The sequence below is a fragment of the Euleptes europaea genome, chromosome 11 (assembly GCF_029931775.1).
Source record: "Euleptes europaea isolate rEulEur1 chromosome 11, rEulEur1.hap1, whole genome shotgun sequence".
Classification (NCBI taxonomy): domain Eukaryota; kingdom Metazoa; phylum Chordata; class Lepidosauria; order Squamata; family Sphaerodactylidae; genus Euleptes; species Euleptes europaea.
This window is the reverse complement of record NC_079322.1, coordinates 57,072,240-57,088,175: the sequence shown is the minus strand read 5'-3', so window position 1 is coordinate 57,088,175 and position 15,936 is coordinate 57,072,240. Positions and strand designations below refer to the sequence as shown.

At 41.6% G+C, this 15,936-nt stretch overlaps 1 protein-coding gene across 3 annotated transcripts in view; it reads left to right on the top strand.

Annotated features, from left to right (window-relative positions):
- Window positions 1-15,936, top strand: part of NEBL (nebulette) — a 171,023-nt gene that overhangs the window by 130,329 nt on the left and 24,758 nt on the right. The window contains exons 8-17 of one of the 3 annotated variants that reach the window (XM_056857607.1): window positions 1,698-1,805; window positions 2,148-2,252; window positions 5,155-5,259; window positions 5,618-5,725; window positions 6,463-6,573; window positions 8,509-8,619; window positions 10,836-10,946; window positions 13,353-13,463; window positions 13,737-13,847; window positions 14,336-14,440. The exons of the other annotated variants lie outside the window; for them this stretch is intronic. Coding sequence (XP_056713585.1) covers window positions 1,698-1,805; window positions 2,148-2,252; window positions 5,155-5,259; window positions 5,618-5,725; window positions 6,463-6,573; window positions 8,509-8,619; window positions 10,836-10,946; window positions 13,353-13,463; window positions 13,737-13,847; window positions 14,336-14,440 — 1,086 coding nt within the window. The remainder of the gene's footprint in view (window positions 1-1,697; window positions 1,806-2,147; window positions 2,253-5,154; window positions 5,260-5,617; window positions 5,726-6,462; window positions 6,574-8,508; window positions 8,620-10,835; window positions 10,947-13,352; window positions 13,464-13,736; window positions 13,848-14,335; window positions 14,441-15,936) is intronic. 3 annotated transcript variants of the gene reach the window in all.

Below are 15,936 nucleotides of genomic sequence, written 5' to 3'. Positions count from 1 at the left end.
AGAGCTCTGAAGTCCCCGGTCTGCCTTTGTACTAACCCAGAGCACCTCTGTCTTGTCAAGATTAAGTTTCATCCTGTTCACTCTCAACAAGCCCATTACTCACTCCAAGCACCGGTTCAAAACATCAACATGCTCCAAATCAGGCGGACAAGAAAGGTAGAACTGTTTATCAGCTGCATAGAAGAAGAAGAGAGATTGTTTTTTATATGCTGACTTTCTCTACCACTTAAGGGAGACTCAAACCAGCTTACAATCAGCTTCTTTTCCCCTCCCCACAACAGAAACCCTGTGAGGTAGGTGGGGCTGAGAGAGCTCTAAGATCTGTGACTAGCCCAGCTGGCTTCATGCATAGGAGCAGGGAATCAAATCCAGTTCTCCAGATCAGAGTCCACCGCTCTTAACCATTACACCATGCTGGTGACATCGTAACTCATACCTCTTTATGATGTCTCCCAGTGGCTTCATATAGATATTAAATAGCCTGAGGGATAAGGTAGAGCCCTGTGGCACTCCACAGGTCAACAGCCATGAGGCAGAGCGGGAACCCCGTGCCACTATCTTCTGAGACCCTCCAGACCCCCCCCCCAATAGGACTCAAACCACCATACTACAGTGCCTCTTAGTCCCCATGCCATGAGGCAGCTTAGTAGGATGCTATGGTATCAAAGGCCGCTGTGAGATCTTGCAGAACTAGCAGGGTCACATCCCCCCTGTCTAGTTCTTGATAGAGGTCATCAGCCTAGGCGACCAAAGCAATCTCTGTTCCAAATCCTGGCATGAAGCCAGACTGAAATGGGTTTGGTAAGCTTTAGCCATTGTTGAATCCTTGTTAATGCCAAGCAGCCTCGGTTCTGTCTCAGAGCAACAAGTCTGATGCATTGAAGTGTGCACAGGGAGGGAGGCCTGGATTGGCTGCAGCAGGAGATAAGGTCAGAACCCTACAAACTTTTTAAGTTTCGTGGCTTATGTTCACTGAACTGCCTATTCCATTCCAATGTTTCTAGCTAGATCTAGTTCTAAAGGCACATACTCCAGAGCTGGCCATGTATATATACCAGAAAAAGACAATTTTCCAAAAGGCCATGAAAATCTATGCAAACAAATCAACTGGCCTTGATATATTTCGAACGTGTTGCTATTCTTCAGGAGAAAAACCACACCTCCAAACCCCCTTTTGTTTTATTGTGTCCTTGACAATCCAAAATCCACTCTGTATATGTACTTTTTCCTCTTGACTTGATTTCATAGCATGAAAGAATAAGACTGAAAACTTAAAATAATAAACAAATCTTGGGATAAACAGAACTTTATTTACCCATTGTCTCATTAAAGTAAGAGTAAAGTAAAATGTTTCTGTAGGCACGTACACAATCCCATCTGTTCTTTAGCCCTTTTAGTGTCTGTTGTTTGTTTCTACTGTTTTAACTTTTAACTTTTGCAGGGTTATTTTAGAATAATATGTGGCCAGGATCCAAATAGCCCTCTACAGGCACAGAAATGCTTCTCTGTGTAGTGTGTCTTTGCCACCTTTCTTTTTCAAACACAGCTTCTTATGTGGTATTAGGTCAGATGGGTTTCTGGATTAGTTTGTCAGGCAGTGTGAGAATCTTAATTCAGAAGGGGTGCATTAGAAAACTAGGTTGCTTGGTTCTAGGCTTACATCCTACTTTTATTTGTTGGCTTTGTTTATTTCTCAGGCTAAACACAAAGAGCAATTTATTAGGGATATGAAGAATTACCGTTTCAATCCTCTCAAAAGTGCCTCTTTCAAGCAAGCACAAATTGCATCTGCCTTAGCAAGTAATGTAAGTTGGGTTGTTTTAGCACAGTTTCAGAAAATGTTGGTCTCCATTGTGTTTCTGTGTTGCTGTTGTTTAGTGAGATTTCTGTTTTACTATTAGCTTTAATCAGAAGTACAGAACAGCCTGTTTAAAAGGGTTAAGACTGACTCCTGTACTCAGAATGGAATAATTTATGGCTAATTTATTTTGCCACACAGTAGTAAATGAGTGCCACCTAATGGTCATTCTAAATGGCAGGAAAAAATAAAAACAGAACCCTCTTTTCTGCTGAGTGAAAGTGGACTTGTGCATTTCAGTATTCCTTGCTTTGTTCTTTAACTGTGTATATTATTATTATTATTGTAGGTGAAATACAAAAAAGATCTGGAAATCCTCCATGAGCCAACATCTGCACTTCCAAACCTATTGCATTTAGAACATGTGTTGAATGCTAGCAAAATCCATAGTAATGTAAGTTGGCTTCCTTGTAACTGTCTACATTTATAGGGTTTTAAACATGAATCTTGTTGTACTTCTGTGGTGGCTGGTGTCCCCCAAAACAGAGATACTATGCAAATCTTAAACTGATGCCCAAAGAGAGAGCAAAGCAAGGTGTCCCAATGATAAAAACACACTTCTGGGAATTAGAAAGATGGAAGTTATGCAGGACTTACACTGCGTTTTCCACAATGGAATGCCAATAGATTGGAGCGAACGGGGAAGACGTTGCCTGGCCTGGCGCTGTAGTCAGACACTGTGGCGGGGGGGGAAGCTGCAATGACCCCGGGCCAGTGCCTGCCTTGCATGTAGGTGGGGGGCTGGACAAAAGGGCCACATGATTGGGCAGCACAGGGCTCCGCCCCAGCTTGCCTCCCTCTGTTTAGCTGGGCCAACGCTGGGGGCCTGTCCTCATTTGGGAAAGCAGATTCACACTTGCATGTTGCACCACTTGATGTCTTCCAGTTCATACCCAGCAACTCAACATCTGTTCTCCCTCCTTCTGTGGCGACACTTTCTGCTGTAAAGCAAAGAATGAAATAGACACAACAGTAGAGATTAAAAAGCCAAACTATTGTTGAGGAATATGCCTACAAGCTCATCTGGCTGAGGCTAGCTAGTGTGGAGGAAACATTGCAGTGGCCTGGCCAGGAGAGTGCTGGCATAGGACTCACAGCTGAAGTACCTTCCTTGGGACAGGCCCTGCCCAGCAAATAAGTTTTTCCATTTCATCCCGTGTGCCCATGATAAGCTGGGAAGATCTCCCAGTGATCTGCCATCCCTAATGGTTCTTCACTGGCTCAGAACATGGGTTAGCAGTAACCTTGTTGACCTACTCAGCCATAGAAGATACCATCATATGTGAAGAGATGCCTTCAGTCTAGGTTAGGCCTTTTACTGCCCTGCTGGCTTTGGATTTACATAGCCCTAAACTCATTACCCTGCTGTGCAGTCGTTCCCTTTCTTTTATCACTGTGGGACAGAAAGGTGCCCTTTTCACACATTCAAATCATGGCTTGATGTTGCAGGTCCTCAAGTGCTAAACCAACATACCTGAATCAACAATCAAACCAGTTTTTTTTAATCTATGAGATACTTCTGGGTAATTTCACATGCTATAGTGTTGGCATTACATGCAGACCTAAAATTATTTCCAGACATTGAACAATAATCTCTGCTTCAGTTTAACTTTTAATATTGTTCAGTGGGAATTGTACAGAATTCGAACAAAAAAGGTAGGTGACAGTGGACCAGTTGTATACAGGATTTTGGGAGACAGTTTTTACCCTTTCTGATTTAGTATTATAATGCATTTTTAAATTACTTTTCTAAGCTTCATATTTTAACGCAACACACTGATTTAAGAGTGTTTTAGTTTTCAAATGATCGCACAATGTTTTAGTTGCTTCCACTAGGAGGCAACCAGAGACTGTCAGATCAGAGCCATTAATATACGAGCAATTCAAAAAACTCTGAAATTGTGAAATGTATTGTCTTAGTCTGGGATCCAAAGGACTTTCTAATTCACTATCAGCCCCCTCACTCCCTCAAAATCTACCCCTAAAAGTCTGGATAGCAAGTCTGGATACCTTCAGAGTTATATAGCTTGAGATATAAAAGGCTACCATCAGAAGCGGAAGCCTTTGCAACATGAGAGCCTAGTTTACATTTACAGCCCATTCCTGAGCTGAAAGGGCAAAAGTCCATAGAAGGCCTCCTGTGCCAGCGCCTGTGCCACTTACCCCACCCAGAGTGGCATGGATGCTGGCATTGGGGTGCGCACACCATCCTCCCGGCACTGCCATGGCTGTGTGGCCCAGGGATGCCGGCACAGCCTCGCGCCGGTGTCCTGATGGCGCACTTCCATGTGCTGTTCTTCCGGGTCCATGTGCCGTTCCCGGTCCGGTCCAGGGGAGGAGCTGCTTTTAGGTAGCCTTTTAGGCTGGGAATGCCCCCTTTGCCCTTACCTCAAAATACACCACCTTTTTAGGTGGCATATCCCTGTGGAATCCAATGGAACTCTTCCATGGGGCTCAAAGATAAGGGCAAGATTTTGGCTTCATGGCGGGGGGGGGGTGAATCCTCCTTTGGAGGCAGCATGGTGGCACTTCCTCCAGCCTCAGGAATGGACTGCCTGAGTCTAGGCTCTGTTATTTGTATTCACGAACTACAATGCTGTGTTCCAAAGCTGTACATAAGCTGCAGTGGAGTGGGTATGTGCTGTTATATGTGGCTAACAAATCACTCACCCTAAATTTGCTACCCCTAAGGAGCCCTGTGGTGCAGAGTGGTAAGCTGCAGTACTGCAATCCAAACTGCACACGACCTGAGTTCGATCCCAACGGAAATTGGTTGCAGTTAGCTGGCTCAAGGTTGACTCAGCCTTCCATCCTTCTGAGGTCGGTCAAATGAGTACCCAGCTTGCTGGGGGTAAAGGGAAGATGACTGGGGAAGGCACTGGTAAACAATGTCTGCCTAGTAAACGTCAGGATGTGACGTCACCCCATGGGTCAGGAATGACCCGGTGCTTGCACAGGAGACCTTTACCTTTACCTATTTAAGAGGTCATCAGTAGCACATTGCTGCTTGTGTAATCCTGTCAAGACTTGGAAACTAATATGGAGCCCTGCATGTGATTTCCATGTGCATCTTGGTTTTGCTGCATCATAGTGACAGGGATTTCCTCCCTGCTTTTAAAAAAAGTTTTACAATTTTATAAATTTGCAATGAATTTTACAAAAATGTAAATAAAAGGTTTTTTTTTTAGTTTTTTTTTATCCTGTATAGAGAAGCTGTGCTAACTGATAGTTGTTTGGACTGCATATGTATATGTATATATGTGTATACAGGCATATTTTGGTATTCTTTGTTTCAGTATGAATATAAGAAACTGTTTGAGAAAAGTAAAGGGTTGTATCATTTTGGATCAGATACAGTTGATCAGCTGCTCCACAAAGAAAATGCAGTTCTGCAAAGTCAGGTATGCATCCAGTTTGTTATGCACAAATGGAGGGGTGTGGCTCAGTGGTAGAGCATCTGCTTGGCATGCAGAAGGTTCCAGGTTCAATCCCCAGCATCTATCTAGTTAAAGGGGCCAGGCAAGTAGGTGACATGGAAGACCTCTGCCTGAGACCCTGGAGAGCTGCTGCTGGTCTGAGTAGAAAATAACTGACTTTGATGGACCAAGGGGGGTCTTATTCAGTATAAGGCAGCTTCATGTGTTCATTTCCATGCATAGTGGAACATGTATGTGGAACTTGGTACTCTCTGTATATGTATGAGCAAACTATCATTCTTTAAAATTTGCTACAGTTTTGATCAATATTCTATTTTATTAGGTTAAGTACAAAGAGAAATATGAAAAATCTAAAGGCAAGTCAATGCTGGAGTTTTCAGATACACCAACGTACCAAGTTTCAAAGCAAGCCCAAAGTTTTCAAAGTGAGGTTGGTGAAATGCTTATGGAAATCCAATTACTGTAGTACTGTGATTACTATGTTCTGCTTAATTGTTTGTGAGTAAGGGTTATGAGTTCTTATGCTAACCAATGGCCTTTTGTTCATCTAGTGCAGTAGTCTCAACCCTTTTGGAGCCTTAAGGCACCTTTGGAATTCTGATATAGTGTGGTGGGCACAGCCACAAAATGGCTGCCACAGGAGGTGGATCCACCCATACAATGGCAGCTGCAGCTTACCCTCAGATGCACAGTGAAGATACTTGTGCTGTGTTGGCAGTTGATAGCAAAGCAAGATTTTAAAAAATCTGCACCATCAATCAAATCTCCAATGGCCAATCAAAAGCCTTGCTGGGCTAAAGCCCCACCCACTTTTTAAAAACACTTTGTGGGTACCAGAAAATTGTAAGCGGGCACCGTGGTGCTTATGGGCACCATGTGAGGGACCCCTGATCTATTGCTCTTGTAAGTTTCCTACTCACATATTATGGTGATGGGGCTCTTAATGTAGAATAACCTCCTGGGCACATGGTATAAATTGAGACAGATTTTTGGCTCCCATTTGGTACAATAGTAGCTTTTTGACTCTGATATTGCCCAGATATTTTGATTATTTATATTTTACAAATTGTTCAACAAGTCACTTAGCTCTTAATGCAACAGAATTACATATCTTGCATACACTTCCCTGTGTTTTATAAACATCAGTGGTTTTGTTTCACTACACAGAAAATGTATCGAAAAGATTTTGAAGATAAAATCAGAGGAAAACCAGCACTGGATTTAGACAAGACCCCTGAATTTTTGCATGTGAAAAATGTTACCAAACTGTTGAAAGAGGTAAAAGTAAAAAGATGAAAGAACTAATGATACATAAATATCATATGTATGTTTACCAATATGCAAACTGGATCACAGTGGCTTATGAACTGTTCTCCTCATGATCATAATGTAGCTTTATTCCCATCATATTCTTATTCCTTCCCTTTCAGTTTTCCGTTGTGCCATGCATGATCCTAAGAACCATAGAAAACCAATGTGGAACGAATTACTCAGAGCCTCTCTTATTGTGGTATTTGTTTGGTAGCTGCTTTTTGTCCAAACACTGTGCTCAATTCCCTCATCATGTCAAATCATAGTTTATGCTAACCATAGTTCAACATCATGGTACAAGCATCCAAATGTGCTACAGGAAAACCATGGTAAAAAACACTATGTCTCTTCTTGTCTTCTGGACTCTTAGCGTTCAGCTTTTAAAGTTCATAGCCTCATTCCTGTTTTCACAGAGCTAACCCTTCTGTAGGTGGAAACATGACTATAATTATGAATTGTCTGTTTGGTCACCGTGTGAAACTATAGGAAGCACTGAGCACGGATTGCAAAAGGTGGTTGAACTACGTTTTCAAGGCTGCATTTTTTAAATTTTGGTTTGCTGCCCAACCATAAGCTATGAGTTGTTAATTCTGGAAATCACATCAAACCATAGTTAAGCATCCTTAACTGTGATTCAGCAGGATGTCTGGACTGAGCCTTTGTCTATGGCTTGAAGATACATAAAGGAGATGCATAAAGGTAAATGGAGAGGGCCTGTTTTATTAGTCAAGCAGTCAAGTGTAAAACTCTGACCTTCCCCCTCCAGTTAACAGAATAACAACCCATTCCTGAGAATCGGGCCGAAAGTCAATAGGAGGCTGTGTGACCTTGCCGCTGGTGTAAATGCGTCCCGCCAGCAGCCGAGCGCCCCGGGACTGCGTCTTCCCCCTCTGCCGACGCGGCCTCTCCATGGCGCCGGCAATGGCGTGGAGAGGCTGCGCCGGTGCAGGGCGCGTTCTGAGGGCGGGGCGGGAGAAGGAGCTGCCGCTTAGTCGGCTTCCTACCCACTTTCGGCCACTTGCGCGCCTGCTATTTAGTTATTTAGCAGACAGTTATTTAGCAGGCACAGCCTTGCTGTTTTCAATGGGGCGTTGGGGAAACGGCTTAGGAAGAGGCGCCACTGCGCCTCTTCCCCACTGTCCCCGTATGCCTCAGCTTAGGAATGGGCTGTAACTGTAGCAACTCTGGCTTGCCTCTTCTATATCATCAGTGTAATATTCTTGTACATATTCATTACAGTCACAGGAACTTTGATTTCTGCATAAGTACCTCTGTGTTATAATCAGCACACCTTTGCCAAGAATGACAGCATTAGTAGAACTTGTGCGAAAGTGTCATTAGCTTGTCCGTAATCTGTAGTGCTACCATCTGTAGCAGATGTGTTTACTATTTTATATTGTATCTGTGTAACTGTAGTAGTAGTATGTGTATTTTTTCCAGGAGCAAGGTAGAGATTACTTTACTTTTTTCGCTCAAGGTGTATCCTATCTTTTGACTTCCCAATTCTATTTTAACTAAGATAAATGTGCACCATCTAATTCATATTTTATAGAGATTTTCAAAGTATTCCTTGAAATATTTAATAAGAAGTTTTTCTTTTCAAGATCTTGCTCACGATTTAAAGCAGAGAAACTTCTTTTTTTTAAACCTTCAGAAAGAGTATAGAAAAGAGTTGGAAGAAGGGATAAAAGGAAAAGGGCTGACAGTGTTTGAAGATACGCCAGATTTGATTAGAGTGAAAAATGCAGCTCAGATACTAAATGAGGAAGGTTATGTTAGTAAAGGTTATTAATGTCATGGAAAGTGCACTTTTCACAAAGCACCCAATGAAATGTATTCTTAGTTTTTACAGTCAATGGAAAAAGTACATGCTTTGAAACCATTTCTACCTGTTTTTTTTAGAAGGAATACAGAAAAGATCTGGAAAATGAAATAAAAGGGAAAGGAGTGAAGCTCATTTCAGAAACTCCTGACATTCAAAGAGCAAAGAGACTGTCTGAAATTGTTAGTGAGGTCAGTAAAATAAAATATTTAAAATCTTGTTCTATATCTTTTACAGCATGATGTGATTATGAAAATAAAATTGATTGGGTATACGTCAGAACAAGTGGAATGTAACGGTTGCATTTTTTTTTACAAACAAAACCCAATGTATGCTTCTACATTACTGCCATGTTTTTATTTAACATCATAGAAATTTTGGTTTTGAAATGGAATATGTTGTTTGCATTGAATATCCGGTTGTGCACATAAGTAGAATTTCTCTTTTGAGCAGGACAGGAAAAACCTTTTTTTTCAATTGTTAATCAAAACTTAATCCTGACAAGATGCAGGTGCTCTGGGTTAGTAGAAAGGCATACCAGGGTCTTCAAATCTCTCCTCTTCAAATCTGGATGGGGTTATGCTCCCCTTGAAAAGCCAGGTTCGCAGCTTGGGAGTACTACTCGACACAGCAGTTGCCTTAGAAAACCGGGTGGCTGTTATGGTTCATAGTGCATTTGCCCAGCTTCTGCTGGTGAGTCAGCTGTGTCTGTTCCTAAATCAATCATATCTAGCTGTAGCTATATCTAGATTGGATGATTGTGATGCGCTCGGGACTACCCTTGAAGAGTGTTTGGAAGCTGCCGCTAGTGTAGAATGCTGTGGCTAAACTGCTGGTGTGGGCCAACTATTGGGAGCATGTGACCCCGATATTACAGCAATCACACTGTCTACCAATCTGCTCCTGAGCCCAATTGAAGGTGTTGGTTTTGACCTTTAAAGCCCTACTTTGCTTTGGACCAGGGTATCTGAAGAACTGTCTTCTCCCATATGTTCCTGCCTGGGAATTAAGATCACTGGCAGAGGCCCTCTTGACTGTCCCGTCAATCAAAGAAGCTTGTTTGGTGGATACATGAGAGAGGGCCTTTTCAGTGGCAGTCCCACGATTATGGAACAACCTCTTCAGGGGTGTGTTCCTGGCCCCCTCACTTTTGATCTATAGGAGCCAACTAAAGATAATTTTATTTAGAACTGCATTTAATTAAAGCAGTTCTAAATTGTGATTTTAAATTTTAAGAACATAAGAAAAGCCCTTCTGGATCAGACCAAGGCCCATCAAGACCAGCAGTCTGTTCACACAGTGGCGAACCAGGTGCCTCTAGGAAGCCCCCAAACAAGACGACTGCAGCAGCACCATCCTGCCTGTGTTCCACAGCACCCAAGATAATAGGCATTCTCCTCTGATCCTGGAGAGAATAGGTATGCATCATGACTAGTATCCATTTTAACTAGTAGCTATGAATACCCCTTTCCTCCATGAACATGTCCACTCCCCTCTTAAAGCCTTCCAAGTTGGCAGCCATCACCACATTTTGGGGCAGGGAGTTCCACAATTTAACTATGCGTTGTGTGAAAAAATACTTCCTTTTATATGTTTTGAATCTGTCACCCTCCAGCTTCAGCAGATGACCCCGTGTTTTAGTATTATGGGAGGGGGAGAAAAACTTCTCCCTGTCCACTCTCTCCAAACCATGCATAATTTTATAGACCTCTATCATGTCTCCCCTCAGCCGCCTTCTTTCCAATTTTGTTTTTTATGTAATCTATTTTATGTATATTATTAATATTGTAAGCTGCCTTGAGCTCCATAAGGAATAAATGTGGCTAATAAATATTTTGAAATAATTAATTAATTTTGCTAGACATTTTGCAGGGTTTTCCCCAGTTGTGAAGACTAGTTCAGGATGGTTATCTCGATGTTGATATCAGTTCCAAGAAGATTAATTTAACACACTTCTTACACACATTTCCATTTTAAAGTACTCTTTTCTTGGAAAAGCAGGATGGATTTTTTTCTTAGGGCTTGCTGAAGACAAAATACCAATTCTGTATTAGCTATTTATAATGTATGCCACTGGATGATTCCTGAGTCATGTAAAATTTTTCTGATGGTTCAGGTCAGATTGTCTAATTTATTCAAGCATTCCTTTCTTGTTCTCTTAAAAAGCACCTCACTTGTTTTTAAAACTATTGTACGTCCTTTTGAATACAAATGTTGACCTTTTTGTATGGTTGCTGCAGAAATTCTGCTTTAGAGAATAACTGCTTCAGTTTGCCTAAATGTAAAATTGCCTGTAAGGAGAGTCTCAGATGTGTAATGTATATTCCTTAAAAGCCCCCATGAAGGTAATTTATTGCATATTTTGTTCTTTAAGTGATCTCAATAACATATATTATTGTATTCACAGAAAGAATACAAAAAAGACCTAGAGACTGAAATTAAAGGGAAAGGTATGCAAGTTGGCACAGATACACCTGACATGCAGAGAGCTAAGAAAGCATCTGAAATTGCAAGTCAGGTTTGTTCAACTGAATCAGAATTGTCTATTTTATTGTTTTGTTTATTTATTAAATTTGTATTCCACCTTCCTGCCCAATCAGGGCCGCCAAAGTGGCAAAAGTCAGAATGGCTATGGTGCTAGCCATTTTATGTTGAGTGACGCACCCGCTGTCCTATCCAGATAAGTCAACTCACTATTCTCCCAGGTGGGTTTTCAGTGTCACCACGACAATGAAAACAAGGCTGCGCTTACCTGTAAATGTGGGCCACTCTGCAACCACACATCCATTCCGTCAGCCCCGCTGTGAGCTCTCTGCCTGCATATGTGGGAATTTCCTGTTCTCCAGCAGGGAAAGGTGATTTTCCTCCCTCTGTTAAGTCGAAAAGGGTGGGAAAGTTGGGGAGGGGGGTGCATTGTACTCTAGAAAGAGCTTGACTATTCCCTATGGCAGGCCTGTAGAGGCAGCCCTACCCATGTGTGACTGCATACTAGACCATTTGTTGAACAACAACGATATGTGCAACCATATTTTCCCTTCCTAACATCTAGCTCTGCACTCAGTTTCAGGGGTGGGTGGGTGCTGTCCATGGTTCTGAACTAGTGATCTGTCACGGTAATTTTTGCTAAGTAGTAACATCTGTTTCCAATTGGTTTCCAATTGGCAAAGGTGTCAGACAAGGATGTATTTTATCTCCCCATCTCTTCAATCTATATGCAGAACATATAATTAGGAAAGCTGGATTAGATTTAGATGAAAGTGGAGTAAAAATTGGAGGGAGGAACATTAATAATTTGAGATATGCTGATGACACTACAATATTGGCAGAAAATAGTGAAGATTTGAAACGACTACTGCTGAAAGTTAAAAGAGAAAGTGCCAAAGCAGGACTACTGCTGAACATCAAGAAAACAAAAGTAATTACTACAGGAGAATTACACAACTGTAAGGTTGACAATGAGGAAACTGAAATTGTTCAAGACTTTCTATTCCTTGGCTCCACCATCAACCAAAAGGGAGACTGCAGCCAAGAAATTAGAAGGAGATTGAGACTGGGAAGGGCAGCCATGAAGGAGCTAGAAAATATTTTGAAGTGTAAGAATGTGTCACTGGCCACCAAGACTAGATTAATTCATGCCATCGTATTCCCTATTACTATGTATGGGTGTGAAAGCTGGACAGTGAAGGAAGCTGATAGGAAGAAAATAGATTCCTTTGAAATGTGGTGTTGGAGGAGAGTGTTACGGATTCCGTGGACTGCCAAAAAAACAAATCAGTGGGTTATAGATCAAATCAAACCTGAACTGACCCTAGAAGCTAAAATGACTAAACTGAGGCTATCGTATTTTGGTCACGTCATGAGACAACAAGAGTCACTGGAAAAGACAGTCCTGCTAGGAAAAGTTGAGGGCAGCAGGAAAAGAGGAAGATCCAACAAGAGATGGATTGACTCAATAAAGGAAGCCACAGCCTTCAGTTTGCAAGATCTGAGCAAGGCTGTCAAAGATAGGACATTTTGGAGGACTTTCATTCATAGGGTCGCCATGAGTCGAAAGCGACTTGACGGCACTTAACACACACAGTAACATCTGTATTTCAGAGTGCATTTAATTTTTAAGCCTTCAGAAGTTTTAAGTTTCAGAATAGTTCCCTGATCAGTGACCCACGGTATCAACGTTAACCTATTTTACCTTTTTAACTGTGTCATTTTAAGACAAATGAACCAATGCAGTTAATGGGTTTGGAGAGTATAACTGTGTTTAGGATTGTGCTGTTAAACTTCTTTTAATTTGTATAGATTTTTTATTTTTTCTTCTCTGTGTTGACAAACATTTCTTTTTGGAGTTTGTTAAAATTTTATTACTTGATTTTTTTGGGGGAGAGGTTTGAAAGACCTTACATTATGATATTTTCTGCTGGTTGTTCACTTTCCTAAGTGTGTTCCCCATGGTGTTTCAGTTTCTAACAACATTCTGTACTGGTGGAGTGAACTATACAGGATATATTCTCCATTGAAAAGAAAAGGGTTTGCATTCCTACTAAGAGGGAGGTTTTTGTGCTTCCCCTAGTGAATGGACCTTTTTGCAGTTGCTTTTAAAATCTTTTTCGATTGCATCAATTATCTCTAATGTTCAGATATATAAACTACTTCATTAACACAGGTGAATGAAACAGTTATAATCTGAAACTAAAAACTACAGCCCAGATAACCTACAAGAACCGAAAAACTACAGTGTTTTCCTTTTGTTAAATGATCTTAAAATTGGTAGATCTGTGTATCTCCTACAGAGACAATGTTCTGAGTTTATAAAAGGACATTTTGAGCTTCAAGGGTACTGTTTAATAAAAGCTCACAGATAAAAGCAGAATCTGCACAAAGCTTTAGCTACTGTAGATCTGAGTGTTGCCTGTTCTGCCCTTCATAGAAAGAATATAAGAAACTTCTAGAAATGGAACTTAAAGGGAAAGGGATGCAGGTGGGCATGGATACTCCTGATATTCAACGAGCTAAGAAAGCTTGTGAAATTGCAAGTCAGGTGAGTGCAGACTACAGTACTTCAGTGACATTTACAGTAAAAATATTACAATGGTCTGTAAAAAAAGTATTTTGACAAAATCCTTTTGAAATAAAGAAACCTAGAAAATAATCAAACTGAATCCTACTGAGGCACAGCCAGTCACTAGAAATCTAGTTTGTGTTGCAAGGTTAGCTTTGAAAAAGCAGCACACATGAATTATTCCAGCTGTATATATGTGAAAAGCTAGCGATATTGTAAATCTAAGAATTCGTTAATGTTCCATTCTTGCAGAAAGAATATATGAAAGACCTGGAGACTGAAATCAAAGGGAAAGGAATGCAAGTGGGCACAGATATCCCAGAGATACAGCGAGCAAAAAGAGCTTCTGAAATAGCCAGCCAAGTGCGTAGGGGATTCAAGTAATTAACAGTGCAGTCCTGTGCACTGTTCCTCTGTTGAAATCAGTGGGATTAAACTTGAGTTACTCTGCATAGGGTTGCAGTGTGTGTTACTTATAGTTCAGTGGTGTCTCATGCACCAAGTAAGTTGGTTCAGATGTTGCTTGCAATTGTGGTTTGGACATTCAGTGCAAACCATGCTAGTTGGGATGTGACTACAAGCTATGGTTGGCACTGAAACAGAAGCGACTAATGTAATTGCTCTGTGTAAGGGGTGGAGTGGGGAAAGGAGTATGTATAAGATTCATTCACATAACAGTAAACAGTGGTTTGGTGTTAAAATCTGAACTGAGCCAATGTTGTTTATTTTGTTCTGACATGAACATTAATTTAATTAGAAGTATGAATGCAATTTATGCCAATGATTTATGTATCATTCAGTTGCTGGTGTTGTGTATTAAATAAAAAATGGGAAATGTATATGTTTTGTAGAAAAGGTACAAGGATGAAGCAGAGAAGATGCTTTGTACATATTCTGCTATACCAGATACACCTGAAATTGAAAGGATTAAAAATACTCAGAGAAATATTAGCACTGTGAGTAGCAGCAGGTTTGATTTCAGACTCAACACTTTAGAAATGTTCCGTGTTAAATGAGCTCTCTCATGTCTCAGGGTATTATAGAAATATGTGATCATTCCCAGATCACTTATATGAGTGGAAATAATTTGTACTTTCCTTGGTAAATGCTGAGGCCATTCATTCCTTCAAAAAAGAAAAATATACATCTATGACACTATGTTTGGAATTCCTAGACTACTCCAGCTACCCTTGCCGAATCTCAGATGTTTTGCAGATAACTACGGTAATTAATTTGATCTTCATTCTAGTTTTTACAAGCAGCACATAACTTTTATCTGAGTTTTGTAAATGTGTAAACAATCAATAAGTTCAACCATTCAAAGTGATCTGACTATTATTTTATTCCCCTCAAGAATGGGCTGCCCGAGTTTCAGTTAGCATTTAAGTATCGAAGTTGGTTTTTTTAGCTTATTAGATTCTGAGACAAATAAGTTTCATTTTTTTCTGTTAGGAGGAACTGAAATTCCAATGCACTTTCCAATGCTTGGTTTTAAAACCCTTTACAGCCCATTCCTGAAATAACGGCATGCGGAGTCGGCGGGGAAGAGGTGCAGCGGCTCCTCTTCCTAAGCCGATTCACACATGCCGTAAAACAAAACAAAAAAACTGGGAAACGGAAAGTGTTTTACCAGGGCCTTTTGCCCCATAGGAAATAGTGAGGCTGCGCCTGCTCAAAAGCAGGCGTAGCACTGCCACTCCCGGCGCCAGCGTAACTGGCCAAACCGGGTTAGGGCGCTGCCTAAGGGGTGGCTCCCCTCCCGCTCCTGGACCGCCCCCCTGCGCCGGTGCGGCCTCTCTACGCCATGGCCTGCGCCACGGAGAGGCTGCGCTGGCGGAGGGGCGAGGTGCGGTCCCACAGCACTCAGCTGCCGGGGGGACTGGCCTCGCCGCCAGCCTAAGTGCATGTAATCGCGCAATTACACACAATTATGCTGGCGGCGGGGTCACTCCAACTCCTGAAGACTTTCGGCCCCCCCTTTCAGGAATGGGCTATTAGAGATGCATATTTCTGGGGAGCAACAGAACTCCCCCCCCTTGGTGGTAGAAAGTGCTGTCAAGTCGCAGCTGATGTATGGTGACTCCATAGGGGTTTCAAGGCAAGAACAGAGGTGGCTTGCCATTGCTTGCCTCTGCATAGTGGTCTCCCATCCAAGTACTAACCAGGCCAACTCTGCTTAGCTTTCAACATCTGATGAGATTGGGCTATCCTGTGCTATCCAAATCAGGCAACTTTCCCCCTTACCTAGCTCCTTTCAGAACTGTGAGGGCACAGTTAGGGCAGAAGTAGTCTTCCTCTAGGAAAAAATATATTTGCTGCTTTAGGGGCAATCACTGTAGTGATGAAGAGGGGAGTACTCATATAGTGTAAACAACTTTTGAAATGTCACAGGATAGGGTTAATGACTAGAGCTGTGGAGATCTGGAAGCTTTGCTTGGAAGCCTTTTCAGTA